General features: G+C 38.3%; 2 protein-coding genes across 9 annotated transcripts in view; one reads left to right on the top strand and one right to left on the bottom strand.

Moving 5' to 3' along the window:
• eeig2 (EEIG family member 2) overlaps positions 1-4794 on the top strand; it is a 38336-nt gene extending 33542 nt beyond the window's left edge. Inside the window, exon 11 of the mRNA XM_003223599.4 lies at positions 2281-4794. Coding sequence (XP_003223647.1) covers positions 2281-2323 — 43 coding nt within the window. The 3' untranslated portion in view covers positions 2324-4794. The remainder of the gene's footprint in view (positions 1-2280) is intronic.
• On the bottom strand, positions 4771-22126 carry henmt1 (HEN methyltransferase 1). 8 transcript variants are annotated; one of them, XM_062980800.1, is made up of 7 exons: positions 21994-22126; positions 18524-18645; positions 16668-16780; positions 15393-15527; positions 13984-14166; positions 10168-10342; positions 4771-7670 (listed from the first exon to the last, which is right to left on the bottom strand). In XM_062980800.1, the coding sequence occupies exons 2-7, from the start codon at positions 18635-18637 to the stop codon at positions 7230-7232; spliced, it is 1161 nt and encodes a 386-aa protein (XP_062836870.1). In that variant the 5' UTR covers positions 18638-18645; positions 21994-22126; the 3' UTR covers positions 4771-7229. The 8 variants fall into 8 exon arrangements, with proteins under 8 accessions (XP_062836870.1, XP_062836871.1, XP_062836872.1 ...); XM_062980801.1 differs by lacking the exon at positions 21994-22126 and adding an exon at positions 20577-21234 and having other exon boundaries at positions 18548-18645; XM_062980802.1 differs by lacking the exon at positions 21994-22126 and adding an exon at positions 20600-21234 and having other exon boundaries at positions 18548-18645.

The following is a 22126-nucleotide window of genomic DNA, read 5'->3' as shown; positions in this document are numbered from 1 at the left end:
TTTTGCATTGCCTCAGAACAATCAATGAAAGATCTTCTGCTCCAGAGCTTGCAGAGAGCAGGGCTCAGTTGGTAATGCATTCCTAACATGTACGCTTTCCCACCATTTACCCTAATAAACAGGGTCATAGCTAATATTTATTAGAACAGAGCCATATGTACACTGGTCACACTGTAGTGGCCCAGGCACCTGTTAAGAGGACAGTACCAGACGTTGATATCCCATCCACATCTCTATCATCTGTATTCATTTGGATCTTGATGAGCATCCCGACCTGTAAACGCTTAACCTTGCTGTATGTAAATTCTTCCAGTAACAGCTCAATCAGATTCATTTGGGTGTGTGATTGAGACTGTGCATAGATCACTCATGCAACTCCTACATCTACAGTTTGTTAATTCCTTCAATCCACAAGTGTCTCTTCAGATGATAACGTTCTTGACTTTCTTGTGCCCTTGTTGGAAAAGAACCCCTTCCCTCCATTTATTAAGTTTTATTTATCAGTTTCATGGCACTTCCATCAGCTTGGTAAGTTTTCATGTGAGGTTGATTCTACTGCCCAGTGGAGCCTGGAAGGGGTCCTTTCTCGGTTTTCTAGGAAGTTGTTTGAGCCTATAGTCTTCTGTGACTTGAAGCTATTTACCACGAAAACTACTTTCCTGGTCTCAGTCACCTCAGCTAGATGTGCAGGTGAAATCTGTGCCTTGTGGATGGATCACTCCTACCTTCAATTTTATAAGGACAAAGTCCAGTCATTTCCTTTTTCTCAAAGGTGGCATCTAACTTTCATCCAAATCAGAACATCACCCACCCAGCTTTTTTGCAAAATCCTACATCTGACCTGAAGCAATCTTTTCACAGTTGGATGTGTGTCAAGCACTGACCTTTTATGTTGAATGCTCAACTTCTCAAAGGATGCAGAACTTGGCTATGTCACACAAAAAAGGACTTCCTGTTTTAACCCAACATAGTGCAAGTGGGTTGCAGCAACAATTTATCTGGTCAGTGAACTAGCCGTAGCAGCCTCCTGTCCAAGTAAAGAGCTGAATCAGTGGCCTTTGTGAGAGCCATATCTCTGCACGATATCTGTAAAACTGCTACCTGGTCCCAGCCTTTGACCTTCATTTCACACTATAAACTGATCACAAGATAACAGGTAGTACTTACATTGGTGTGCTTTTTCTGCACTCCTTCCTACTATTAGTAGCTTGCCAGACTCTCCCACTTGTGTGAGTCACGGCGATTACAAAAAAGAACAAGTTGCTTACCTATAGCTAGCTTTTCAAGTGGTCATTGAGAACTGATTCCTCCCCTGCCTTGTTTGCCTTCCTTGGTTTTGGCAGGAAACATACTGGTTATGTGTGGCAGGGTGTGGGCAAGGCTAAGTTTAAATAATTGGATTGAAGTTAATTGGATTTAAATTCCAGGGAAATCTATAGAAGGTTAATACGTTTCCATTTAATGCAGTAGAATTAAACTAAATCAGTATATACAAGCATGTATTTTTGAGAAATTAACTATTGTAGGCATTTGCTTAAAACTATTTATTTGCTTCCTTACAGCATTGGGTTATGCAGAGTCCAACAGGCTCTCCAAGGCCATGTACAACAAACACAGATTAAAAATGTTTAATGCACAAATTAAAAAGATTAGACTAGAACGAGTCTTTAAATGTAGTTCTGAAAACAACATCCTCTTAGCTGCTCACTGGGCACTCAAAAGGAATGGATTTTGGCCTGAGTTCCCTTCTGCAGTAACATCTCTTGTTACATGCAACTTTACAATTGAGCCCAGGCATGGGCAAATTTCAGCCCTCCAGGTGTTTTGGACTTCAACTCCCACAATTCCTAATAGCTGGTAGGCTGTTAGGAATTGTGGGAGTTGAAGTCCAAAGCACCTGGATGGCCGAAGTTTACCCATGCCCAATTTAGCCTCACAGGATGGGGTCCTTAGTTAATATACTGAGCACAGAACTTACAAAGATTCACATGACCACTGCTAAAATCAACAGCAAAACATGTCGTCTCATTCCATTTGAAAAATAAAAATGAATGTTATTACATTTGACATTGTGAGTTCCACTCCACCCCTTTACTTCATTAGCTTCCCCTCACTTTGACATAAAGCGTAATGTTTCAGCATGCATTTCTGCTTGATGTAGGTTGAGGATTTTGACAGGAGACACTTTAGTCGTGACATCCGCTTTTTGCTGTATGTATGAATATAAGATACTGTTCTATTATTTGCTTCCCGCTTTTAACTTTTCCCCTTTTTTTCCAGAGTTGGATCAGGAGCATATGAACAAGTAGTGATTAAACGCTAGAACTGTTATTAAATGATAGAACCCTTGGAATTCCAGCACTTTCTTGCTTTTCTACATTACTGAAGATGGGCTCTTCTGAAATGTCTGTCAGTTTACATTGACCTGAGTTGTCAGTTTGGGGTCTTCATACTGAAATGCCCTCCTCTGTACCTACCTGTGGTGAATGACAGTTTTCTTCTAATAATTTGTCAGACATTGTGGACCTGTAGATGGATTTGTTACATATGTAAATTGAATCACCTTTAGGGGAGGTAGGACACGTAATTTAACTGAGAATAGTATGTTTACTTTCATTGTCAGCATATGGAAACTCATGCAGTAGACCAGTTTGGTTTTTGATCCAGCTTGGTTTTTGTTACGCCCCCAAATGTAAAAGATCAATTTGTCACCAATTTCAGTAATTTTAAACACTATAATTATCTTTTATAGTAGACTTATCACAGTCAAAACAGAATCAATACAAAATCATGCATGCGGCTCCAAGAAAGTTACTGAGCTAACTATGCTTGGGGGAATTAATAAAAAATATTGCTATGTATTACTGTAATTTTAAGCTGAGCTGCACGTGAGAAGGACAAGATGACCACTTTAAGATGAGTGAGTAGCTCTGAATGAAGTAAGATACGTGCATATTATAACTTACTGTTTACAGTATAGCTTTCAATGCCAACATTGTGGCCCCTTAGAATTAGCTTTAGAAATTACAAGGTGTAGTGGCTGACATTTGGACGATACCAAAAACTAAAAATCATCAATGCTGAGTGAAAACTGCTTTCATTGGAGGGTTTATAGTGAAAAGCTTGGTGCATACAATAGTATGCTTACCTCACCGAATATCAAGTCGAATTGTTTAACATTTGAAAGAGTGCCTTGTCTTGGGAAATGTTCTGAACTGTCTTTTATGAAGCTAAGAACGACCAGCAAGCAGTTCAGTAGAACTGCTGTTAGTTTAAGCTATCCAAAGAAGCACCTTATTTAGCCATTTTCATAACTCTCATCCAAAAGCTCTCTTCTTGAGGATTGTCTCCCATTTCTCTACACAAGTATACTTTTCAGTTAAAAATATTTGCCCCATTTATCTTAAAGTATATGATCTAATGATTCTTAAATTCTACACTGCTGATGTATAGCCAGTGCATTAAATAAGCATAATTAAAATGCAATACCAGCTATGTGGAATCTTCACGTGTGTAAATGGCTTGCTTTTAGCTGAGTCTTAATTTGAGTCTCATTTCTACCCATTATATCACTGAGCTACTCTTAAGATAGATTACAATGGAGCTTTTGCCAATACATGTTCCTGGTGAAATTGTCACTACCATACAGAAATATGTACAAATGAAATTGCTGCGCAACAGCTTCAGTTATATTTTCTGATAGCTAAAACAGCTTATTTATATTTGTAAAAGGGATTTTATATTTGGGGGTGAAAAGACTGCAAATAATTTAGAGACGTACCAAGCATTGATTAAAATCTGGCTTCAGATGTCATCGAATTTAATTACTAGAATTGATATGTTTCAGGAAAACTTTGAGTAAGATTTCCACTATTTTTAACTGCTCTAAGCAGAACATTTCATGTTTAGTGGTTCCCAGGAATTAGGGTCCTTGAAGAAATATGATGGCTTAAGTAGCAATTATTTTTAATGCTAAAAAAATATTTTATGTATCATTAACTCTTTTCCCATCTGCTTGAATCATAGACATTAACTGTTAAAATGAGAACTATTATTTATTATGGTACTAGAAATAACCTCCATGATGCTTTATACAGTATTTTATTTTGTTTGAACTTCTCTTAATTGAGAGTAAGTAGAAATTAATTTTTTTAAGCTGCTACAAATGTAATAGGAAAAATGCACATTTATTTTGAACTGTATACTGAGCTTGCTGTTGAACTTTTTAAAAAGCCACTAAAGTAGTGTGAATTTATTGAATGTTCTAATTCTGAAAACTGTCAGTCCTGAATGATGGTACACCTGAAAAGACGTGGGCATGAGGAAAAAATACAGGGGATAAAACAACTATTATTATATGATGTCTTAATCAGTGCAACAAATTAGTTACCAAGATATTCCATAATCTACATAGAGCTCCTGCATATAACTCAAGTGAGGGGTCAGTCCCACTGAAAGTACACTTATTTTAATTTTAAGCTTGCCATATGAGAATTTACCTTTTATGTTCATCACTGGTGAGTTTTTCTTTAAATTCCATGTGCAAATTCTATTACTTGTCTGAATAACTATCATGCACTTTTGTCAACTAAACTGTTTCTATGAAGTGACTCCAGTAGTGTCCTTGAGACCTGGGAAATGACCTTCATGTTTATGTGTGGCATTAATTTTGTGTAAAATGTACAGTGATAATGCAAATCACTTTTTAGTAAAGTCCATTTTTAAAAAAAACGTAAGTACTGTATTAGACATACAAAGTGGTCTTACGAATTCAATAAAAGTTTTTGTCTTCAACCTTTATTTGTGATTTCTTAAGAAAAGAACCAAAGAAAGATACTTGTGGTTGTAACATAAAAAGGGACAGACAAGCTCTACACTTTTGTACAATTCAAGCAGAAAAAGAATTTTCTTTGCATTTCTTTCATAAGAGGTTATGAATTAAATCAATATTTTCAATCTAAGCTCTTCAGCAATATTTTTCTTTAAACCTCTTTGATATTATTAGTTCACAATACAAATCTCCTATGGGGTTTTCTTTACCCATTTCCTAAAATGTTTACACTACAGCTAATAATAATAATAATCATACTTTATTTTTCTATCCTGCGACCATCTCCCCGTAGGGACTCAGGGTAGCTAACACGGGGCCAAGCCCAAAGAACAAATAATAAACAAAATTAAATACATATAAAAACAACATTTTCAAGCAGATAAAATAAAGCACGTTAAGCACAGTTAGAAGATTCCAGGAAAATGAAAGGGCTTTAATATTAAAATATGCAAGGCCTTGGAAGACCAGTCTGGAAGATAATATTCAGCCAGACCTACACATTTGCAAGGCTAACTTTTTTTTTATTTGATCAATGTTTTCTCTCTAGGTCCTTCAAGGTGACTCTATGGCTAACTTCTGTCAACAGTTGGCCGTAGAGTGGCCCTGAACAACGCAGATTCTTAAAGAGGTGTTCTCTCTGGTTAAAGAAGTGTTTCCCCTATCCCACATTGATGTGTGGGTTCAGCTTACTCTTGCAATAATTTGTAATTCAGAAAATGAAAATCTTCCTTCTATATAGCTCTGCTATTAGTGCCAACACGTGTGCCCGTTTGCACATTTTATTGGTAGATGATATGGGACAAGATACGAGTAGACCTTTATTCCTTTTTTCTGGATGCATCTTTTGAAAAATGCAAATAATCAAGACACCTCATTTTTATTAGGGTGCATGGCCTGGATTAGCAGCAGTTTTTTCACCTCATTACTTAGAAAAAGCAATATTACTGTTTGTTGCAAGAGAGCACGCCACCTCCTGGCTCAAAATCGCAAGTTCAAACACTCTTTTTATCACTAGTTGCGTGTTGTTAAAATTTACAAATGAATATCTGTACTGCGCAAGGAAAGAGTAACACAAACATTGCATCGAAGAAGCCCATTTTGGGGGGTGGGGCACAATTACAGCTATTTTTAGTTTGTGGAACAAAGCTTACTGCCACATTGAAACTTAAATGGTATTAAGACATCGTACAAACTCTTGTTTGTAAGAGCTCTTTAAAATAACCAATTTCTTTCAGTAAAATAAAGTTAATGAACATTACCATTTTCTGTTATCAGACACATACAGTGAAAAGTAGTTGCCAATGATTTGCATTGCTGTGAAAGTGAGATCAAATGAAAACAAGTCCAACTTCATAGTGAAAATAATGTGGATAATTACAGTCTACTTCAAAGCAAAGAGGCAGTGATTAGTTTGAGATGCAAGTCATTGTTTTGAATTGTTACCTACCTGACTTGGCCATGGTGGTCCATGCCTTAGTTACCTCCAGGATAAATTAATTGCAATGCACTCTACGTGGGGCTGCCCTTGAAGATGGCCTGGAAACTAGAACTTATTCAACGATCGGCAGCCAGACTACTAACTGGAGCAACTTACAGGAAGCGATCAACTCCTCTGTTCAAGGAGCTCCACTGGCTGCTGGTCATTTTCCGGTCCCAATTCAAGGTGCAGGTAATTTCCTATAAAGCCCTAAACGGTTTGGGACCCGTTTACCTTTGCGACCACCTTTCCCCCTATGAACCTGCACAATCTCTTGGATCTTCAAGGAAGGCCCTCCTCCCATTCCCGTCACTATCGCAGGCATGGCTTGCTGGAACGAGGAAGAGGGCCTTCTCTGTAGTGGCCCCTCAGCTCTGGAACTCCCTTCGTAGGGAGATTAGACTGGCCCCAACCCTGTCTGTCTTTATCAAACAGCTGAAGACATGGCACTGCCAGCATGTGTTTAAATAACCACCAATTTGACAGTCCCCTATAACTTATGCATATTATCCAGCACTTTATTTTCCTTCCTATTTATCCTACCCCACATTATCTCAACTGCCTCCCTGACACTTGTCAATGCACTTTATCAAAAGCCCTTGGAACTATGCATTCTTGAGTTCGACCCTTTTATCCATAGTGGTGATGTTGATATTATTGCCTTAACTTGCTTGGTCATTTTATGTTTTACTATATGGTATGTTTTTAACTGATTATTTTACTTGATTGTTGTACTATTGTTTTTAGTCATTGATATGTGTTTTGTTATTCTTGTTTCTGTGTTGGGCTCTGCCCCATGTTAGCCGCCCCGGGGAGATGGTGGCAGGATAGAAGAATAAAGTATTATTATTATTATTGTTATTATTATTATTACCTGTGTTCTATTAACATTTCTTCTAATAATGAACAAGTACAAGTATTTTAAGACATATCTGCGAAATCCTTCTGCTCGTCATCTTCATAATCAGTGACTATCACCACTGCAGACTCATCACTGCTCAGTGCAATGTTGCCAGCTACAAACCTCCGAAGTGTTTCATAATTCCCACAAAGTTGCTTCACTTTGGGAAAAGAAAATATTTTTACAAGGGGTATGTGAGCTGTGTTTCCATTCATAAAGGGCTGAATACTTGCACTGTCAGGTTCCGGTACAGAAAGATACTCCAAATAATTTCGGAAACAACGATGTGATTGGAATTGGGGTTCTGTTTCCACAGGGTCATTATAATGCTTTTTATATTGAGACCATCTTTGGTTCCATAGTCTCCTTGCAATTATTTCTGCTGTCCGATGTACTTCATTCACTACTGCATTCCGCAAGTACTTCTCCTCTTTAAGGCTTGGATACACGACTTTGAAAACCTTTGACATGGGGGGGGGAATCCAACATATAACACAATTCAAGGATAGAAGAGCTCAACCGAAGTGTTCTCTCTTTAACAGAGATAAGGTAATCTACTGGTCGGTCGGTCGGTCTGTCTGTCTGTCTGTCTGTCTGTCTGTCTGTCTGTCTGTCTGTCTGTCTGTCTGTCTGTCTGTCTGTCTGTCTATCTATCTATCTATCTATCTATCTATCTATCTATCTATCTATACCAATGGTTCCCAACCTTTGGGCCTCCAGGTGTGCTGGACTTCAACTCCCAGAAATCCCAGCCAGCTTAACAGCTGTTAGGAAGTGTGGGAGCTGAAGTCCAAAACACCTTGAGGCCTAAAGGTTGGGAACCACTGGGCTATACATACATACATATAGCATAATAATAGTGAATTTATGTACAGTAGAGTCTCACTTATCCAAGCTAAACGGGCCGGCAGTACCTTAGATAAGCAAATCTCTTGGATAATAAGGAGGGATTAAGGAAAAGCCTATTAAACATCAAATTAGGTTATGATTTTACAAATTAAGCACCAAACCATGTTATACAACAATTTTGACAGAAAAAGTAGTTCAATACGCAGTAATGTTATGTTGTAATTACTGTATTTACAAATTTAGCACCAAAATATGATATATTGAAAACATTGACTACAAAAATGCCTTGGATAATCCAGAACCTTGGATAAGCGAGTCTTCGATAAGTGAGACTCTACTGTATGTTTGTATATATGTATGTGGGCGAGTATATTTGCGACTGATTTCCTATTGGTTCCCACTTCCAGAGAATACTGTGACCCCCACCGAAGATGAATCTGGACCAAGCTTGGCATGCAGGCCTGATATGCCCAATTTTGAATACTGGCTGGGTTTGAGGGGGCTTGACCATGACATTTGGGAGATGCAGTTCCCTGGGGTTTTTTTTGCCATTTTAATTTTATATCTCCAAACATTAATAGAAGTACTACAGTTGGATGTTTTTGTAGATTAATCGATAGTATGTCATTAATTTCAACAAATACGTCTTCCCAATTTTTAAATTTTTTTCACATTCCCACCATAAATGCATATAAGTCCCAGTTTCCTTACTGCACCTCCAACTATTTTGTATATTGTTTGCAGTATAATAACTTAACATTATTGCTTGTGGATCATGTGATTAATTGTGATTGTATGGTTTCTAAATGTCTCTGTTTTAATTGTATTTTATTATTCTATTTTAAATGTCCATTTTAATTTTGTATTGTTTTTAAGGCATCGAATAGCTGCCTATATGTAAAGCCGCCTTGAGTCCCCTTCAGGATTGAGAAAGGCGGGATAGAAATATCGTAAATAAATAAATTATTGGAGTCATGTACCATTCCTGGGACAGGTACTTATGATACCTGTCCAGGTAGCTCTGGAAGTACCCAGTTTTCCCCAAAATAATATAGGATCTTATATTAATTTTTGCTCCAAAAGATGTGTTAGGGCTTGTTTTCAGGGGCAGTCTTATTTTTCCGAACTGACATTTTAAATGAACGATATCTATGGCTTATTTTTGAAATAGGGCTTCTATTTCAAGCATCCTCAGGAAAAATCATGATAGGTCTTACTTTCAGGGTAGGTCTTATTTTGGGGGAAACGGGGTAGCTGTGGACAGACCTTTGGTGACTTGGCGATAGAGACATCAGGGGTTTGGCAGATTTGTTAGAAAGCCCCTGGATGCCAATCCAGTTGACCCATTCCCTTTTCTGCTCTCCTTTATTCAATGAAATGATAACACTATGTAACATGATTTTTGTTCCTGGTTTATGCATGTCATTTCCTTATTGGTTCTATCAGAAAAACATGGGGAAAGTTGCAAAAACTTTGTTTTTGCGGGATACCCTGCAACACATTTTGCAATAGTTTTTCAATGAACTTCTCATAGAGTCTCAACCAATTCAACATTGAGCCATGGCAGTTAAAATGGTATCAAACTGCGTTAATTCTACAGTGAAGGTGCACCATTTGATTGGCTGTGATTAATATGCCCTATGTTTACTCTAGATAAGACAAACACTTGATTTAGCCCTCTGATAAGGACATTTCTAACATGTTCTTAAAAGGTTTATGTAATCCTTTAAGAGATCATATATATATCTGACCATTGTTTTACTTCCCCTATTAGCAACAAAGTACAATCAGTGACTTTTCCCTTCCTGAATAATGTTAGTCTGGGACGTTATTTAGGTCATTTCAAAAAACAGCAAAAATTGCTTCCAAATTCTGTTATTTTAAATCCCCAAGTTTGTCTCCATGCCATTGGTCCATATATCATAAAAGCCATCTGTTTGGGAGTTCATTTAAAAATTAATAGAATGTACACCCCCAAATTATTTAATACTTACTGCAAATCAGAAAATATCAGAAAAAATTCATTTGGTATCATAACATTTTGAATTCTCTAACAAAATTGTTCCTCTGTACTAAATTAATTTCATCTCCCAAAAGCAATCTACTTACAGTTTTATAAACATGGTCTTGATGTTTCTCACATATGTTAGGTTCCACATGCTTTAGATATTTTCTCACAAACACTCCTATTTGTGTACAAAATCCAACATCTTTTCCAGGAGGTGGGACTCCTAACCCAGTAAATTCCACCATATAATCATAGCGAGCAGCAATTTCTTGGGCCCTAAATATGACAAAAAATCAAATTTATCTTACTTATCAAGCATATTTCAAATACAGTAGAGTCTCACTCGTCCAAGCCTCGCTTATCCAAGCCTCTGGATAATCCAATCCATTTTTGTAGTCAATGTTTTCAATATATCGTGATATTTTGGTGCTAAATTCGTAAATTCAGTAATTACAACATAACATTACTGCGTATTGAACTACTTTTTCTGTCAAATTTGTTGTATAACATGTTTTGCCACTTAATTTGTAAAATCATAACCTAACTTGATGTTTATTAGGCTTTTCCTTAATCCCTCCTTATTATCCAAGATATTTGCTTATCCAAGCTTCTGCCGGCCCGTTTAGCTTGGCTAAGTGAGACTCTACTGTACCGCTAGAATGGTGGAGGGGAGGGGAGTCTATACCTGAATATTTGTACTGTGTTATGATTCACAGGCTGGGAGTATGAATGCTGGGACAGAAAGCAACTCAAGTAGCACATACTAGAGAATCCTTAATTCTTGAAAGTTTCATGAGTGCTGCCAAATGTTCCTTTGCTTGTGAAAACCAAGCCAGGAAAGGAAAACAAGGAGGCAATTTCAGAAAAGGGTTGACTGTTCTTCCTTTCCTATTTAAACCGTCTTTACTGATGAGCTCATGCATTAAACTGCTAGGAAAGTATTCACATTCTTAGGAGCACCTCCATTTACATGAAGCCAGTTTGAGAAAATGAATAAAAACTCTCTTGTTTCATTTCTCCTCTGGATTTCCTGCATAAAGAAGCCGTGGACAGCAGTTGCGGATAGCTCTAGCAAAATGGAACAAAATGCATTGACTTGCAAAAGAACAGATTCCTTCCTCAGGGTGTTAAATAGTTTCCTGCACAAGGGGTTTGGTAGCAATGTGTAAACTTGCTCTAGTCTAAGTTAACATTTCTCATACATGAATACGCTTGCAGGTACTAATATTCTTGAGATATGGGAAGGTGAAAAAGGTGAAGACATAGTGAAGATAGGGTGCTACAGAACTAAGATTCTTTTGTGGGTCACGACCCCAAATAGGATTGCCATAGCTTTATGTTGGGGTCGTGACAAATTTCTGAGAGGACGGAGCCAACAAAGAGGAGGCAAGGGAGGGAGGAGGGAAGGAAGAAGAATCCTCTTCTGAGCCAGTGTTTCTCGTTTCTGGAACCTTGTTATCTCTGCTTGCCTTAGAACAGTGGTTCTCAACCTGAGGCTCCCGAGACATTTTGGCCTTCAACTCCCAGAGATCCCAACAGCTGGTAAAGTGGTTGGGATTTCTGTGAATTGTAGGCCAAAACACCTGGGGACCCAGATGTTGAGAACCACTGCCTTAGAGAAAGAAAAGGGAAGGGAACAAGGTGGAAGAAGGGTTTATTGGGGAACCTGTCTTGAGGCCTATCGGTTGGAGGGATGGAGCACCTCTCCCACCTGTGAGTGTGTCTGAGTCTTATTTATTTATTTATTTTTATTATATTTATTTATATCCCGCTTTATCTCTCCATAGGGAGACTCAAGGATGCTCACAACTAAAAACATTTAAATACTACTTAAAAGCTACAAATATACAAATATTAAAACAGTATTAAACATTAAACAATCCATGTTAAAACCATAAAATCTTTCCCTTCCCTTCTTATTTGTTTATTTCCATCATTTCTATCCCACCCTTCTCACCCGAAGGCACTCAGGGCGGCTCACAATCTGGCAAAATTCAATGCCAATATACAATACAAACAGATAAAACATAAGCAATTAAAACAATTAGATAATTTAACAAAATACAATAAATAGATTTAAAACCATACATTATAAAATTCGCCATTCGTCCACAAGACCTTGTACATAAACCTTAATCCGGACCGAGTCAAGCCAACAGAATTCACTCATCAAACGCCAAGTCTTTACTTTTTTCCTAAAACTCAGAAGGGATGGAGCCTGCCGGATATCACTTGGGAGGGAGTTCCACAGCTGAGGAGCCACCACTGAGAAGGCCCTGTCTCTTGTCCCCAGAGTCTGGACATTTTGTCAAGGGCAGTTAACAACTCTGAACAAAGGATGCCCCCAGGCAGGAAGCCAGGAGATGAAGCTATTCAATGCTAATGGAGGTGATTAACTACAACATTCACGCTGGCCTCCAACTGACAAAGAGTTATTCTCTTACCCTGGACTTTCCACAGATATATATAAACCTTCCTTGCTTAGTTTCTCCATACCTCACAATCTCTGAGGATGCCTGCCATAGATGTGGGTGAAACGTCAGAAGAGAATACTTCTAGAACATGGCCATACAGCCCGGAAAACATAAAACAACTCTGTTATCCCGGCCATGAAAACCTTTGACAACACATTAAACATATCTAAATAGCTACATTTTGCCAGGAGAGTGGCAAAATGTGTCCTTCTTAGAGTGAAGACAAAGGAGGAAGAGATATGGCTACTGACCGCATGGTCCGAGCCTCATTGGGGCAATAAAAATTCCAATCTAGATAGAGGAAGTTACCTCATCCCTGAAGGATCACATTGCTGAAACAACAAGGTGAGGGGAGTGCATGTAAACAGGAAAGCAACAGAGGGAAATCAGCAAAGGCATATCTAGGCATGCATGGAATATAGAGAGAGGTTTCTCTCATTCTAACCTATCCACTACATAGCTAATAGATGAGACTTGTGTAGTCCAGGATGATATCCAACATCTCTCATTCCCTTTTCATCTTGGGAATATTTGAGATGGGAGGTAGGTCTCTCCTCCTGAGAATATGGATGCAGGGGTGGGGGGTGTCTTTCATTCCCTTGTCATCCTGGGAGTCTGGAAGCATCTGTCCTTCCCCCCCCCCTCTCCTCCTGTTGGATCTTTGCCACAGTGAGAGAGGCAGAGTCTGCACCAGAGTCTTCATCTCTTTCATCTATTTTGCCTTGAGAGTATCCCACCTGTACTTCATGCTTCTCCCTTCCTCAATATCTCAACGTTGTGCTGACATATCTGCCCACGAAGGCATTAACCATAAGAGTTGGTTTCCCTTTAAATTCTTTCCACAGAAAGATTGCTTAAAAATATACCAAATTGTTTTAATATAAATTTATATTTTATTATCAGCAAAGGTTGGATTTGTATATGTATTGTATACAAATATCTGGGGTCGCATATAAATTTCTCAGACAAAACAGGGTCGTGGATTGAAAAAGTTAAAGAAATCCTGCTATAGACAAAGAGATTTCAAAAGTAGCATTAATCAGATAGAATTTGGGATGACCATGATAGTGGGTTACTATTAAAATTAAACATTCCTTTGGTATATTGGCAAATGCACATTCTCCAATTACCACATCTTCAAATGAGTAGTCTTCTAGATTTTTTTCCTATACAGATTTATAGTTTGCAAAAATCTGCATACCTTTTTTAAGTTTGGGAATTTCCACAAAGGAATAAAATAGCTAGTCTAAAAATAGTGAAATGATTTTGTATTTTTTCCCCTTCTATTGCCATTACCAAAATAAATACAGTAGAAAGAAGTGGAAAAATCTATAATAAATTTAAAATCATGAATGCTAGCTACAGTTTTATACTCACTATACCATACTAAAAAAAATCCACTAATGTGTTATAACAAATATGCTATAAATCGATTGAACTCACCAATTCTGAAATTGTGCTCGATTCCATTCAAATTTGTGATCTGGATGTCTGAATAAGGTTACAGTTTGAAGTAAAGGATTAAATTCTGAATTTGGTGTGCTAATTACAATCATAGTTGGAGACATAAAACCAAATACCACTTCAGGAAAGGTCTCTAATTCATTTGCCTCAAGGTGTTCTATTCTGAAAGCAAATTACAAAGATTTTGTGTCCTTGGCCAAGTAAATACATCTCTATTAGCAATCTGATGAAACTGCAGTGAGAGTTAAAATGAGCAGCTCTAAAACTGCATTCAGAAATCTTTCAGACTGAAAACTATTTTCATCTTTGAATCTAATAATAATAGCTAGCTCTTTGATGTACTCAGCATAGTACTGTTACCTCTAAGCAATGTCTCAACCAACTCCTGCCCCTTGAGATAAAGCCTGGAAATGCATGTATGTAAGGCTTAAAAGGTAAAGGTAAAGGTTTCCCCTGACGTTAATTCCAGTCGTGTCCGACTCCGGGGGTTGGTGCTCATCTCCATTTCTAAGCCAAAGAGCCGGCGTTGTCCATAGACACCTCCAAGGTCATGTGGCCGGCATGACTGCATGGACCGCCGTTACCTTCCCGCCAGAGCGGTACCTATTGATCTACTCACATTTGCATGTTTTCGAACTTCTAGGTTGGCAGAAGCTGGAGCTTAACAGCAGGCGCTCACTCCGCTCCCTGGACTTGAACCTGGGATCTTTCGGTCTGCAAGTTCAGCAGCTCAGCACTTTAACACACTGAGCCACCGGAGGCTCCATGTAAGGCTTACTTTCTCCCAATATGTGACTTCTCTCATCTACACATCCCTTGAGCTATGAATTCTCTACCTCACTGCATCTCACTATGTAACAAAATCTGAAAAAATACTCTGTTCCTGGTTTGAAAGTGTTATTTCCTGTTGAATTATGAGGTACTTAATTTGAAAGTCATTGTTATACTCCAGAAACTTTGTTTTTGTGGCTGTTGAATTGGTTGAGACTCAATGAGATATTCACTGAAAAACTATAGCAAAATGTGCTGCAGGATGTCCCGCAAAAACAAAGTTTTTGAAGTTTAATAAACCTTTTCCCTGTTTTTATGATAAAACCAATTAGGAAATTTATAACATTTATAACCCAGGGACAAACATCATGTTACATAGTGTTATTTGCCCCCATATTATTATTTACTCTGTATGGACATTTAGGCTCTAACCTCAAGTGTATTAATTTGTGCCATTTTGCCTAGCATGAAAAGTTGATTAGAAACAGGAAAGAGATGCAGTATATATCGCAGGAACATGACTAATTTTTACTTCTGTAGATATGTATGCTTTCTAAAGAAAATCTGTAGTTACTTTTTTCTAAGAGCCAAACAAATATTGTATTTCAAATACTCACAATTCAATACATGTAATCATATCAAAGCCCAACATACAAGGGTCTTTGTGAGCAACCGAACCTCGATAGAGGACAACTGTGAGAGATCTTTCACTCGGCTGGAGGTAGTCAACAGGAAGGGGAGACAACGTATGCCTAGAAGCAAATAACAAGTTGTACAGTATGAAAGGACATTGATTCCTCCTCCAGATCTTTCCCACACTGCTTCTAGTATCTTGGGAATCATCAAATTCAGATAACTCCAAGCCAAGACAATCACTATGCAATAGGTTTGTAAAAGCAAGACATGATTAAACGTCTAATATTTCTTCCCAAAAGAACTGCCAGGAAAGTGCAGCTAGAGGACTGATTTTTGAAAGTGTTTCTTATTGCATACTTTAATCCTAATCAGCAACTTTAGTTTTTCTCTGCAATATAGACAGAGGTGACAAGAGAATCAGCAGGTATATCAAATCCACACAGCAAGAAGCATACTTTCAATTAAGTGAAAAAGCAGGATAGTAGTTTTGCCCTTATTTTCTTTATATTATGCTAGCATAAATATGAAAGTATAAGAAATTACGCACTTAACGACCATATTTTTCCCAGTAGAGTTTTAACGTTTCCGTTAAAAATAAGCTATATTTATTATTTTTGAAGCACATCTTTACATATTTAACTTTTAAGAAAAGCAACACAATTTTTTTTGAGACTATCTCAAAACCATTTACATTTTTTTAGATAAAAAATAGAAAATGGAGGAGAATGAAACGTACTGATACGCCTAAAAACTCTGGCAGGAGAAAAGCACTCCTGAGACCTATTAGACAATTTTTGATAATAATATCGACAGAAGTGGCTCTAACCAGAATTTCACTTCTTTCAAATGTATCATGATGATACAAGAGCAAACCCTAAATATTCACCATAAACATTTATTCTCGGACTGATTGCATTTTTCTCTCATGATGGATTCAATGTCTTACTTACTATATTCTACAGAATGTGATTTAGATGGAATTCACTCAAACATAAATTGCCAAGAAAGCAACATTTAATAATTATATATTGACTATAGGCAGTATCTGTTGAAACCCATATTCTTAAATGTAAAATGTACTTTTAATGGCAATGAAAACACCCCGCTTAGAAAATAAGTGAGTAGCTTAGTGTTGTGTCAAATCACAACATCGTAGGAAATTATGCCCCCAATATTCTTCTCTTCTTCCAATGCAATTTATTTATATTTATCTGATATTTCTAGGAATCAGAAAATAGGAGATCTCTCTTACTTACATTTTTTCCTTCATCACCTCTTCACTGATATCTACTCCCACAAGCACCTCAATGCAGTTGCAGAATTTCAGCATCCAGAGCAGCTTGCACTCGGAACATCCCAAATCAGCTACCTACCAATTAGAATTACCTTCAGTTCATTATATTGTGTGTATGCATATATGAGAAATATAGGCAGTCCCAAGTTACAAACATCTGATTTATAAATTATTCATAGTTACGAACGGGGTGCAACAACAGGAAGTGAGAGAAATCTATCCCTAAGATGGGAAATTCACTCCTGAAAGAGTTATCATGGGGAAAAGATTTCTCCACTGAAACTTTATCCCCAATCCTTGTTTCTACAAGCCTGTACTCAGATATTTAATTCTAGGTTTTTTAAAATTAGCATGAGGCAGAGCAGAATCCACATCTACACCAATTGGATGAAATAGATCCCAGTAGAAAGATATTCAACAGAAAGCTGCTTGGAGGGGCGGGGGGCAAAGGCAAATGATCTAGCTTCATGTTTGATGAATCCACATTTAGCTTATTTTTCTAGATATTTTCTCATGTCCATGAAAGATGGACCTCAGTGGCCTTAACAGGCATATCCGTTCATGGTGGTTTTGCATGGTCACACTCTTCACCATTCTTCCTCTTCTCTCGGGATGCGTGGTTCGCCACCATAGACCTAAAAGATGCTTATTTTCATGTTGCCATTGCGGAGGAACACCACCGCTACTTGGCATTTATGATCGGGGACCAAACTTTTTGTTTTAGAGTTCTCCCCTTTGGGATCTCCACTGCACCACGGGTGTTCACTAAGTGCATGGCAGTGGTGGCGGTGCACCTTCAACTCCTGGGAATCACGGTGTACCCTTATATCGATGACTGACTTCTAGTTGCTCAGATTCGTGAACGTCTTCTCCAAGACATAAATACTATGTTATGTCTTCTTCAGGATCTGGGCCTTGTTGTGAGTCAAACCAAGTCCCACTTGCAACCAACCCAAAGCACTCGCTTCATCAAAGCACTCCTAGACTCCACGACCTCACAAGCTTACCTTCCGGAGGAATGCTACGAGGCTCTTCAGTCACTGCTGCTTCAGTGCTTGCGAAGGGGGTGGGACCGAGAGCAGGTCCACCCCAGAAGATCTTAATGCTCTCACCGGTTCATAGGAAGAGAGACATTCGAACAGGTAAGGTGGGCCAGATAGCTTAGGGAAGGGTTAACACCCCTGTGATGTTTGTTTTGCTGTTTATGCCCCTGAAGATTTCACCTGACTTTCTGTTCATGTGATAATTGGATTTTGAAGAATTTGGACTGTTGTGGAAACAAGGATTGGTGAGAAAGCTTCAGTGGAGATACCTTTTCCCCATGATAGATCTTTCAGGAATGAATGTCCCTTAAGAGGTGAAATTCACTTCCTGTTTTCTCTCCCCCGTTCTTAACTATGAGTCCTTTGTAAGTCAGCTGTTTGTAACTCGAGGACTACCTGCATAAATTAACAAGCAATACATGCAGTATTAAACAACAGATTTTGTAATGGGTTCAAAGATATCCAATTGACTTTGACTTAACATTGGTAAACTTTTAACTACTACAGCATATATGAGATTTTACTACTGGCAACGTAGACTCATTCTTATTTGTCAGTCATTTAGTGAATTCCACTCATCCAACTACCCCTTTATTGGTATTAACCTTTGCGTGCGCATGCAATTTATTTGGAGGCCATGCACTCCCCACTCCTTCATGGAAATGCACATCTAACCCAATGTGTAATAGTGAGTTGTTACTACTACTATTTTATCACACAGCATTAGAAAGAAAAAGAAAGAAAAGCAAATTTCTGCCGAGATATGTGTACGAACCTTTTTAGGCTTATGTTCACTCACCAACTGTTTTACAAAATGATAGCGTTGTTTGTACAATGGTGGTGTGAATGTGACTTTTGTGAGTTCATCCTTCTGCAGCATTACATCCATGATCAAGGCTAAAATCAACAAAGGTTTGACTCCTTAAATACTCAATTCATAACCACTCTTTTGCAGATTGGAACTTATTACATGTCATTATATTACATATTACATGTTGAATTCCACCTTCTTCAAAGTTTCAAAACTCAACAATGAATGTGTTGTTGCTCTGGCCAACAACATTTTTTTTGTCTATATTCACTTTTTTTCACATTGTGGACAAATTTCTTCATAGAGTAGCACTGCAATTCTTGATACAAGCAGCAGTATTATCATCTAATGTAAATTATATTGCTAATGCACAACTGAAATTGTTTGATTGATTGTTACAGGAATAGGTGTGTACTACCAATATTTCCCACTACATAATTATTTTGACTGCTAAAAAGGTCTGCATTTTATTCCTAAGTAAGTATATATACAGTAGAGTCTCACTTATCCAACACTCGCTTATCCAACGTTCTGGATTATCCAACGCATTTTTGTAGTCAATGTTTTCAATACATTGTGATATTTTAGTGCTAAATTCGTAAATACAGTAATTACTACATAGCATTACTGTGTATTGAACTACAGTAGAGTCTCACTTATCCAAGCTAAACGGGCCAGCAGAAGCTTGGATAAGCGAATATCTTGGATTATAAGGACTGATCAAGGAAACGCTTATTAAACATCAAATTAGGTTGATTTTACAAATTAAGCACCAAAACATCCTGTTATACAACAAATTTGACAGAAAAAGTAGTTCAATACGCAGTAATGTTATGTTGTAATTACTGTATTTACGAATTTAGCACCAAAATATCACGATATATTGGAAACATTGACTACAAAAATGGTTTGGATTATCCAGAGGCTTGGATAAGCAAGGCTTGGATAAGTAAGACTCTACTGTACTTTTTCTGCCAAATTTGTTGTCTAACATGATGTTTTGGTGCTTCATTTGTAAAATCATAACCTAATTTGATGTTTAATAGGCTTTTCCTTAATGCCTCCTAATTATCCAGCATATTCGCTTATCCAACATTCTGCCGGCCCGTTTATGTTGGATAAGTGAGACTCTACTGTACTTGAAAGTGACCATACAGAAATCAAAGACAATATCTCTGAATAAAAAATCTCATGCAGCATTACTTCACAAATTATTAACAGTTATAACATAAATGGCCTGCAACAGAGAAGAAATACAGTAGAATCTCACTTATCCAACACTCGTTTATCCAACGTTCTGGATTATCCAATGCATTTTTGTAGTCAATGCTTTCAATATATCATGATATTTTGGTGCTAAATTCGTAAATACAGTAATTACTACATAGCATTACTGCGTATTGAACTACTTTTTCTACATAGCATTACTGCATATTGAACTACTTTTTCTACATAGCATTACTGCATATTGAACTACTTTTTCTGTCAAATTTGTTGTATAACATGATGTTTTGGTGCTTCATTTGTAAAATCATAACCTAATTTGATGTTTAATAGGCTTTTCCTTAATCCCTCCTTATTATCCAACATATTCGCTTATCCAACATTCTGCCGGCCCGTTTATGTTGGATAAGTGAGACTCTACTGTATCACTTTTAACACCCTGCTCAGGCATTGCACCTGTTGTGAACAGACAGCTGGTGAATTTAATTAACATGGCTTACAAAAATGTCCAGAAATGTTTTCACAGAGTTAGTGGTAACTGGAATGCTTCTGGAACATGGCCATACAGCCCGGAAAAATCACAGCAACCCAGTTCTAGGTGTGCTCAGTGCTTGCAATTTGGGGCCTGCAAATGGAATGGAAGGCAACAGTCTGACAGGGGAACAAGGCCCTCATGTTGCTCCCCTTACAAGGCCTCCAAAGAGTGGCACTGACACACCACATTACCCCCCAAGTGCTACTACTGGGCTCCCCCCACTCTCCCCCATGGGCAGGAAGTTACAATTGCCTTAACCTTGACCATAAATAGCCTTTAACCTCGTCCCTCGCGGCCTGCTCCCCAAAGGCCTCCAGCTCTCCTCCTCGAAGGCTCCCTCTCCTTTGCCTCAGGCTCTGCTCCGCCCAGGAAGGCGGATCCCAGGCCTTAGGTCTTTCCTTAGGCCAAGGCTCCTTAAAGGTGCCTTTGCCAGTTCCTTCTTCTGCTATGTATAGGCCACAGCTCCTGGTATAAAAAATAGCAGGCTATTAAAAGAAATATGAGCAGGATTTCAGCTTCCCACCAATTGGCTTTTCCCATGTTTTCTGCTTTGAACTGGAAAATATGACAGTGTGGACTCAGATAACCCAGTTCAAAGCAGATATTGTGGGATTTTCTGCCTTGATATTTTGGGTTATATGGTTGTGTGGAAGGACTCTGGGTGAACTGCATGTCTGTTTAAATAAATGGCCTAAAGATTCAATTTGCCTCAAATGTACTCTGCCAAATGCTTTTCAGCCCAACAAAACAGTGAGTTGGCCTCTGTAAAGGTAAAAGTAAAGTTTCTCCCTGGAAGTCCAGTCATGTCCAACTCTGGGGATTGGTGCTCATCTCTATTTCTAAGCAGAAGAGCCAGCATTGTCCGTAGACGCCTCCAAGGTCATGTGGCCAGCATAACTACATGGAGCGCTGTTACCTTCCTGCCAGAGCGGTACCTATTGATCTACTCACATTTGCATGTTTTCGAACTGCTAGGTTGGCAGAAGCTGGGGCTAACAGCGGGAGCGCACCTCGCTCCCTGGATTCAAACCAGCAACCTTTCGGTCAGCAAGTTCAGCAGCTCAGTGGTTCAATCCGCTGCGCCACGGCGGGACTCCAGCCTCTGTGATTTAGAGCAATGGTATCAGAGCCCCTTGATTTATAGCATATCCTCTGTCATATTGATTTATAGCATATCCTCTGTCTGTATACACACGTTTTGATCCTTCACTATGGAATCTCATTAATGCAAGCCATCCTGCTTTCAGCCTGGAACATTTAATTGTATTGTATCATTTGTGCGATGTTTTCAATGATTCCTAAACTGTCGTTTCCACAGTGTGCTCTCCAACCTGAATGGCTTGCATCTGTCATAACTATAATATTGTCTGTAACCTTACTGGGACTCCTGCACTCAAATTGTCATCCACTAGTCACCACTTTAAATCATCTGTCTATTGAACAGGAAGAGTCAAATAATATTTTCTTTCCGCCATTTACCAACTGATGTGGTAGCAGAAACTATGATGGAATGAAAAATCAAAATGTGTATTCTACGTTTGATCAGCCCACACACTGCCTTGCCAGAAAAAGAAAATATGTGTGTGCCATGCCGGTGAACAATAAAGAACAAGTAATTTATTCTTCTTAAATCCAGAACAACATATGTACGATGTGATCAGTTGCACCAACTCACATAACGTCCTTTCATGAGAGATCTAAAATAGTCTTTCCTTTGTTCAGGTGGATAAATCCCTTCAGCAGTTTATGAAGCAAGAGCACACTTCAAAATCTGTGTGTCTCGCATTGCTTCTCTCTTCAAACTCTGC

This window comes from Anolis carolinensis, chromosome 4, assembly GCF_035594765.1.
Source record: "Anolis carolinensis isolate JA03-04 chromosome 4, rAnoCar3.1.pri, whole genome shotgun sequence".
NCBI lineage: Eukaryota > Metazoa > Chordata > Lepidosauria > Squamata > Dactyloidae > Anolis > Anolis carolinensis.
This window is presented reverse-complemented; position numbering and strand designations above follow the sequence as displayed.

What these genes read in the sequence shown, in the direction of transcription:
- henmt1 (XM_062980800.1), bottom strand. Translation starts at nt 18,637, where the DNA reads ATGGATGTAATGCTGCAGAAGGATGAACTCACAAAAGTCACATTCACA. An exon ending in ATGATTACATGTATTGAATT is followed by an intron (nt 14,167 to 15,392) that starts GTGAGTATTTGA and finishes ATTTGCTTTCAG; the next exon opens with AATAGAACACCTTGAGGCAA. An exon ending in CGAGCACAATTTCAGAATTG is followed by an intron (nt 10,343 to 13,983) that starts GTGAGTTCAATC and finishes TGTCATATTTAG; the next exon opens with GGCCCAAGAAATTGCTGCTC.